This window comes from Tupaia chinensis, unplaced genomic scaffold, assembly GCF_000334495.1.
Source record: "Tupaia chinensis unplaced genomic scaffold, TupChi_1.0 Scaffold000231_2, whole genome shotgun sequence".
NCBI classification, from domain to species: Eukaryota; Metazoa; Chordata; class Mammalia; order Scandentia; family Tupaiidae; genus Tupaia; species Tupaia belangeri.
Genome location: NW_006159707.1, coordinates 2,833,078 through 2,842,161, shown reverse-complemented (window position 1 = coordinate 2,842,161; position 9,084 = coordinate 2,833,078). Strand labels below are relative to the sequence as shown.

At 39.9% G+C, this 9,084-nt stretch overlaps 1 protein-coding gene across 1 annotated transcript in view; it reads left to right on the top strand.

Annotated features, from left to right (window-relative positions):
• Window positions 1–9,084, top strand: part of DCTN5 (dynactin subunit 5) — a 23,336-nt gene continuing 14,252 nt past the window's right edge. Inside the window, exons 1-2 of the mRNA XM_006148297.2 lie at window positions 1–121; window positions 1,184–1,252. Coding sequence (XP_006148359.1) covers window positions 74–121; window positions 1,184–1,252 — 117 coding nt within the window. The 5' untranslated portion in view covers window positions 1–73. The remainder of the gene's footprint in view (window positions 122–1,183; window positions 1,253–9,084) is intronic.

Below are 9,084 nucleotides of genomic sequence, written 5' to 3'. Positions count from 1 at the left end.
AGCGGCCGGAAGGAGCAGGAATACCTGACAGAAGATTGACTGTGACCGGAGCTGTGCAAAGGAGACGTCGGCCATGGAGCTGGGGGAGCTGCTCTACAACAAGTCCGAGTACATCGAGACGGTGCGCGTGCCCGCGTGTCCAGACAGCTGCGCTGCCCTGCCCTCAGAGCCTGTGTTCTCAAAGAGAGGCCCGGCCAGCGGCACCATCGCGGCCCGGCCCGGCCCCACCCGCCCCGGGTCCCTTTGACAGTCCGGATTACCTAGTGACCATTCATGAGTGGTCTTTGTTACTTAGTCCTTGCATGGCCGTTTAGACTTTTTGTATTTACTTCTGATTTTCTTGTAGTGAGAAAGTGCCTTCCAGAGGACGGGGCAAGTCCTATCCTGATATATTTTTAAAATGATTTTTATGTTATTTATTTATTTATGCAAGCCCTATCCTAATATATTTTTTAATGATTTTTATGTTATTTATTTATTTATTTTGTTGTAGGGCACATGCAGTCGCCAGAGAGACAGAGAGACAGAAAGTGAGAAATCATCCCCCAGCGGGGATGGCCGCGCCGCAATCCCTTCTCCATTCTCCTCTCGGGACCCTGGGCACGCATGTACGCGCGCCTGGCGTGAGTTTAAGCCACCGCTTCTGAGACCACAGTCGACTACATGGGAGTTCAATGACATAGCATTATGCTAAGTGCTGGTTCCCCTATCCTAATATTTTATTACAGCTCCAGGTTTCAGATCCTCTTAAACTGTTTTTTAAAACTAACGTTTTGTAATGTGTTAGCATGTTAACTCTTGGTTCCTTTATAGTCAGTGCATAATATGAGCATCAAATGCTGGAAACAGGGCAAATTACTATTATTTATTTTTGCATTCTTAAAGCTCTGTGATATCCTCATTAAATGTGGTATTGGGACTTGAATCTACGTCACTGATTCTACATCACTGTCTGATTTCGCACTAGAGACCTGTTATATCTGAATTCTGGATTGATTCCTTATATACCTACTTTCCTAATCCATCCTTATATCTATATCTATATGTATAGATAGATAGGTATGTTGTAGACAGCATCCGATTTCAAGTTCCTTTCTCTCTAGTATGAGCTTTTGTGATGGAAACATGTAGCCCCAAAACCCACTCAATCTGCTCACCCCAGTTTTCTGTTGTATTCTTTCAGGCATCTGGGAACAAAGTTAGTCGCCAGTCAGTGTTGTGTGGAAGTCAGAACATCGTTCTTAATGGCAAGGTAAGGGACAGAGCCAGCTCCAGCATCTTTTGCGTACTTTCCACTAATTATTACATTAGCTGGGTAGATAAAAATGTTACCATGGCGCTCATTTATTGTTGTTGGTGTTTTATTTTGTTTTGAAATTTTTCCATAAGATGTGTGTCACTGCCAGAGAGAGAGAGAGAAAGTGAGAAATCACCTCTCAGGGGGTTGGCCATCCTGTAGTCCTTTCTATTTTACTCTCCACTTAGGATGTGAGGGATGCTTGCACATGTGCCTGGTGTGCTTTTCAAGCCTCCTGGTCTGGGACTCAGACTGTGCAATCGCCCTTATGGGATGCAGCCACCTTAGATTCCATACCACCTGCCATACCTATTGTACATTTTTCAGTCTTCATCTTTTTTCTTTTTTAGTCTATAAATTATATTTATTGAATGTCTCCGTTTAAGAGACAACAGAAAGCCTTTTTCATTTTATACCGGAAATGAAATACAATGGTACCCAGAACAAAAATTACTGTATAATGTTGTCATGTGACCTAAACTATTAGACATGAAGCATATATGAAAAACAAAATATTCTAATTTAGAGACTGAAGTGATACTAGTAACATTATCTATTAAATAATAAGAAACATTTGAGTATTAATTGAACCTCTTAAAAATCAATATGAGAATTGAGAAAGATATTAAAATATGCAACAAGTAACCAAAATAGAATCTGAAAGCCTCTAAATCATGTAGACTGATTGAAATAGCACAGATAACTATTAACCTGGGAACAATATAGAACATTTCAAAACCAGAGAAAATCATAAAACATATTTGAGCCTATATTTTTTAAATATTTATTTATTTAATTCCATTTGTTATTATTATTTTTTAATTTGACAAGACAGAGACAGAGAGTAAGAAAAAAGGAAAGTGAGAAAGCAAGCCTCCAAGTCTGGAACTTGAAACCATGGTCAGCTATGTGGAAATCCAGCACCTTTAGCCACCATACCACCTCCTGACCCCTTGAGCTTATATTTTTAAAGTTTTTTTGTTTATTTTCTCCCTATGAGACAGAGACAGACAGACAGGCAGGCACCATCAACAAGGTCTACCCCCAGTCCCAGAAAGCCTAGATCACAGGCTTCATGTGCTCAGGGAGATCCTGTGACATGAACTAAGGACCTTTCCCATGTGAGTCCAGTGGCATTACTACTGTACCACCACTGCCACCTTGACCCCCTGATAATGCCCTTTGATGCATAAAAGTTTTAAATTTTGATTATGTCTAGTTTATTATTTTTTCTTTTATTGATTATGTTTTTGGTGTCATGTAAAAGTCATTGCCAAACCTAAAGTCACTAAAATTCTCTGCTATGTTTTCTTCTAAGAATGTTATGATTTTAGCAGTTAGATTTAGGTCATTGATCCATTTTGAGTTAATTTTTGTACATGGTGTGAGGTGGAGGTTCAGTTTACGACTTTTAGATGTGCGAGTACATCATTTGTTGAAGAGACTATTCTACACTTATTGAATGGTTTTAACACTCTTGTAGAAAATCATTTGGTCATCAATGAATGGGTTTATTCTTGAATTTGGTTGGTCTATGTAGCTATTCTTATATAGCATTATATAATTTTGATTACTGTAGCTTTGTAGTAAGTTTTTAATCAGGAAGTGTAGTCTACCAATTTTGCTCTTTTTAAAGATTATTTTGGCTATACAAGGGCCCCTCTTTCTTTTTAAAAAGATGTTTTAAGTGGCCTAGCCCTGTTGGCAAAGGCAATAGGGCACCATACAGTATAGAGCCTAATGGGAGGTCTGGGTTCAGAAGCTGAGTCAACTAGAACATGCCAGTTATGCCTACATACCTATAATCCTGGCTGGCTGGAGATTGAGAGGAGGATCATTGCCCGGCAAGAACCTGTTGAGGATACCAGTGTGTGTGTCTTTCAAGAAAGAAATACATAAAATAAACATTTTTTTAAAAAGATGTTTTATTTGGCATAGTTGGTATACACAAAAGAATATATGTGACATATATTCTGGGAAGCATAAAAATTAAATCAAGGCCCAGCTGTGGTTGCACATGCTGCTAAGTGCTAAGACATGTACTCTGTAGGGATACCCAGGTTTGATTCTCAATCCAACCTGAAGTCCAGGTGCAGTGTCATGTACCTATAATCCCAGGTACTCAAGAAACTGAAGCAGGAAGATCATGATCTAAAGGAGGCTGATGCAGGAGAATAGCCAGCATGAGCTTATGGCTAGTCTGAGCAACATAATAGACCCTGTCTTTTTTTAAAAAAAAGAAAAACAAAACTGGATTCAGTGATGTGTGCCTGTAGTCACATCTGGGAGGCCAGGGCAAGAAGATCATAACAAAGCAAGACCTTGTCTTCTTTTTTGTTGTTTTGTTTTTGTTTTTAATTTGCCAGAGGGCACATGCACGGGCAAGAGGTTGGGGAAAGCACCCTGCATGGGGCATGATCACACAGCAGTCCCTTCTCCATTTCTCCCTCTTTTCTGGACTGTGGACACACATGTATAAGTGCCAGTGTATTTCTTTTCTTTTTTTTAATAATTATTTATTTTATTTTATTTATTCATTCATTGATTTTTTTTTTTTAATTTGAGCAGAGACAGAGGGTGAGAGTGAGAGAGAGGAAGTGAGAAGGCAAGCCACCAGATTCAGGACTCGAACTCTGGTCGGCCATGTGGGAGTGTCCAGTGCCTTAACCACCATGCTACCTGCTGGTCCCTGTGCCAGTGTATTTCTAAAGCCACTGGTCTAGAACTCAGACCACACAGTTGGCCATCTGAGATCCAGCTCCCTTAACTGACTGGCTTTGTGTGTTTATGTGTACACATGTGTGTGCTAGAGGGTGTTCATACTTATCAGAGGGATGAGGAAAAGGAGAAGGTACCTCCTATAGGGAATTGTCATGAACAATCCCTTCTCATTATCCCTCCTTTTTCAGGACTTTTTGGACACATTTACATATGTGCCCTCACATGTTTCTCAAGCTATCAGGTCCAGTACCATTAACTGCACAGTAGGCCATGTGCGATCTGTTTGCCTTATGCATCAAGCCATGGAGCTAGCCCAATACCCAGTCTTCTAAAAAAGATTAAATTAATACCTAGCAGCCCACCACCTAACTGAAGAACTGGAACATAATCAATGTATAATAAGTTCTATCTTTTTTGTTTTTTAAGTTTGTTATAGGGCACCAGAGGGAGAAGGAGAGAGAGGGGGAAAGATGAGAAATCATCCCCCAGGGAGGGGATGGCCACACCACAATCCCTTTTCCATTTTCCTCTAGGGATTTTGAGCACACACACACACACACACACACACACACACTCACCCACCATATTTTTTCAAGCTGCCATATCTATGACTTGAACTGCACAGTTGACCATGAGGGATCCAGCAGCCTTAACCACCATGGTATAGCTGGCTCGTAATAAGTCCTATCTTTATGTTTGTCTGCTTTCCCTTTTTTCTGTCTTCTTCCAAAAAAAAACCTCTTTCCTGAATTTTATATATATATATATATTTATATATATACACACACACACACACATACATATATATTTTTTATTATTTATTTAATTTTTGTTTGTGTTTGTTTAAGTTAGCTACAGTGCACTTACCTGAAACAGAAAGGGTGAGAGGAGAGTGAGAAACCACCCTCTCAGGGGAGACAGCCACAATGTAGTCCCTTCTTCTTCATTCTCCTCTTGGGATTTTGGGCACACATGTACACATACCCAGCAAATTTTTCAATCTACCAGGTCCAGGACTCAAACCATGCAGCTGGCTATGTCAGACCCAATTGCATTAACCACCATGCCACTGGCTGGCCCCCATTGTGGTCTTTCATCGAAAATCATTGTGTACAGTTCTACTTACCACTCTTCTATTGGTGTATAGTTATTTTTGTTTCTAGTTTTATTTTTACTACCATGAACCATCTATATTTCCAGCCCCTCTCTCTCATTTCTATTGTCTTTCTTTCTTTTAATTAATAGCACCTGTGCATGCATGAGAGTGAGAACAAGTAAAGCGCTGTTGACAGGGTCTTATAATGTTGTGATCCCTTTGTTAGCCTTCCAGGTCCTCAGAGTACTGGGAGCCTGCATACAAGGCATGTGTGTTCTCAGGCTGACACGAGGATCCAGGGCTGTGGAAGCTACAGCTTCCAACTTAACGTTACTGCTGTGCTACAGTGGCTGGGCTAATTTTCTGTTTTCTTTATATCCAATGTGATGGAGCCTGTAATAATAGAGGGGGATCAAATGAGTAGAGAATGGTAGAGACTAGTGAATTGGAGAATTCATGACCAGTCTAAGTCCAGACTGTTGCTCTGTGGAAATACTGGCCTATATTTTTAGAACTTCTTATATTTTTTCAAAAGAATCTAGAAAGCTATATCTTTTAAGTGCATAATGTCCCACTATTTGAGTAATAATACTTAACAGTTAAAAAAAAAATGGTATGTGGACCAAATAAGACAGGTTTGCAAGTACAGTCCTTAGACCTCCAATTTACCAACTCTGCCTTGTATTTAAAGAGTTAAAAAAAGAGTAGTGTACCATTATTGTGTGTATATATTTTTAAAATAATAATTATTTTTTAAACTTTACTTATCCATTATTTATTTATTTTAATTTGCCCAGAGAGAGATAGGAGAGAGAGAGAAAGTGAGAAAGCAAGTTGCCAGGTCCTGGACTCGAACCGTGGTCAGCCATGTGGGAGTCCAGCACCCTTAACCACCATGCCACCTGCTGGCCCCCATTATTGCCCCATTATTGTATATTTTTTAAAAGCACAGTACTTTCCTAATATCATCTAATCTTCAGTCCATGTTAAATATCTTCATTGTTTCATGATGTCTTTTTACAGTTGGTTTATTGAAATCAGAATCCAAAGTCATGCACACATTATATTTAGTTGATAGGTCTCCTAATTCTCTTTTAATCCATAATGGCTTCTTTTGCCCACTCTCTTTTTCGCCCCATGCCATTTTTAGGTTGTAGAAACTGGGTGACTACCCTCTAGAGTTTTCAAATACATGAATTTGGCTGATTATATCCACATGGAGGTGTTTAATGAGTGGCCTTTATTCCTCCCTCTAAATTTGTAGTTAGATAATCCAGCAGGTGGTTCAGGCTCTGGACTCCCACATGTTTGACCATGGTTCGAGTCCTGTACCTGGTGGCTTACTTTTTTTTTTCCCTCTGTCTTTCTCTGGTGAGCACACATGTCTATAGCAACCTTATAAAAGAAAATAATAATAAATAAAATTCAATTAAATAAATAATTAAAAAATAAATTGGTAGTTAGATCTAGAGGCTTGATCAGATTAATTTACTTCCTATTTTCCTCATGCATTGCTATTGCCTCAGATAAAACCATTTTCTATTTTTACTTTGATTCACTGTGGTTATCCAAAAGGTCACTTTCCCTCCAATCCCTCTTGTACCCTTCATTCAGACTCCAGACTGCTTCCAGAGTAATATTTATAAAGGAAAAATTCACTTGCACTAATCATCTATTTATTGGGTCATTGGAAAACTCATGACATATTTTTCTATGCAAAAATACGTCATGACTTTTACAATGACCCAATAAAATATTTCATTGATTCCTTGTATCTGCTAAGGAAAAAAAGTCTAAACTTCTATTCTTAGCATATACAATTCTACATGATTTAGTCTCTTGCTTGCTTTTTCAGTTGCACAATGGCCATGTGCACTTTTTTAAAATTATCTTTTCATTTTTTTTTAAGAGAGATTTTCGTTGTAGGATGCATGCATTCATCAGAGAGACAGAGACAGAGAGATAAGAAAGAAAGTCTTGGGAACCAGCAGTTAGCGTAATGGCTATGTCGCTGGACTCCCATGTAGTCGACCGCGGTTCACGTCCCGGACCTGGTGGCTTAAAACTCACCCCGTGTGCGTGTGTGCCCAAGATCCCGAGAGGAGAATGGAGGAGAAGGGATTGTGGCGTGACCATCCCCCCTGGGGGTTGATTTCTCGCTTTCTTTGTGTCTCTCTCTGTCTTGTCTGGTGAGTGCACACGCCCTATAGTGAAAAACCTCTCCAAAAAAAGAAAGTCTTGGGTGGGACCGGCAGTTAGCATAATGGTTATGTTGCTAGACTCCTGTGTAGTTGACCATAGTTCGAGTCTTGGACCCAGTGGCTTAAATTCAACGTCAGGCACATGTGCATGCGTGCCTAAGATCCTGAGAGGAGAGTGGAGAAGGGATTGTGGGGTGGCCATCCCCCATGGGGGGTGATTTATTACTTTCTGTCTCTCTGGTGAGTGCACACGCCCTATAGCAAAAACCTCTCCCCCCAAAAAAAAAAAAAGTCTTGGGGTTTGGAGTATGGATGGATACTCCCTTGTGTGAGTTTTAAGGCACCAGGTCCAGAACTCAAACTGCAGTCGACTATTTGACTACTTGGGAGTCCAGTGACATAACCATTACACCATCTGCTGGTCCCACCTTTTTTTTTCTTTTTTCTTTTTTCTTTTTTTTTTTTTTTTTTCTTCTTTTGGAGAGGTTTTTGCTATAGGGCGCATGTGCTCGCCAGAAAGACACAGAGAGAGATAGAGAGACAGAAAGCGAGAAATCACCCCCCAGGAGGGATGTCCACACCGCATTCCCTTCTCCTCCATTCTCCTCTCAGGATTTTGGGCACGCACACACACGTGCCTGGCGTGAGTTTAAGCCACTCGGTCCAGGACTTGAAATGCAGTCGACTACATGGGAGTCCAGTGACATAGCATTACACTAACTGCTGATCCCCCTCCTTTTTCATTTTACCAACAGACATGTTGAGAATGCCTGCTCTTTACCAAGTATGGGGCATTAATACCCTTATCCATCTGGATAGTCTCTCTGGGGAAGCCAGATCTTAACACCATGTAGTTTAGCCTTAATCTGAGTCCAGAATTTGGGAGATGAACCAGAGTTCCACTGAGTACATGAAGTTGAAAACAGTCAATAATATTAGGAGGTAAAACAAAGGTAGAAGCAGCCAAGATTCTCACTGTGCAAGTCGCCAAGGCTTGAGGGACAGGTGGACCTGAATGAATCTGAAGAGACATACAAAACTTGGTCTTCAGTAGGTATTCTCAGTATTAAAGTATTAAGGACAAAACTTCTGATATATTGGGAACTTCTTTAACTATAGCAATGTTTTTGTTGTTGTTGTTTTTGTTTCGTTTTTGTTTTTGGAGAGGTTTTTGCTATAAGGCATGTGTGCTTGCCAGAAAGACAGAGAGAGACAGAGAGATAGAAAGTGAGAAATCACCCCCTAGCGGGATCACACATGCGCCTGGCATGAGTTTAAGCCACTGGGTCTGAGACTTGAACCACGGTCTACTACATGGGAGTCCAATGATGTAGAAATTACACCATCTGCTGGTCCCTAACTATAGCAATGTTTTGAAGGCAATTATTTTTTTACTTTACATGTTAGTGCTTTTGACAGAACATTTGATTCGTTGGATTGTTACATAACCTTCAATTAGCATCTTATTTTCTGCTCTTTTTTGTTATGTTGTAGGCTATGTTGGTAAGTTTTTTAAATGTACTTTCTTTTTGTTTAAATAATTATTTTTATTTCATTTATTTTCATCATTATTATTTGTTTAATTTGACCAGAGAGAGAGAAAGGGAAAGTGGAAAAGCAAGCCTCCAGATCCAGGACTCAAACAGTGGTTGGCCACGTGGGAATCCAGTACTGTAACTACCTGCCACCTTCAGGCCCCAGTGCTTGCTTGCTTTCTTTCTTTCTTTCTTTTTTTTTTTTTAAGAATTACTTATTCTTTTCCATTTATA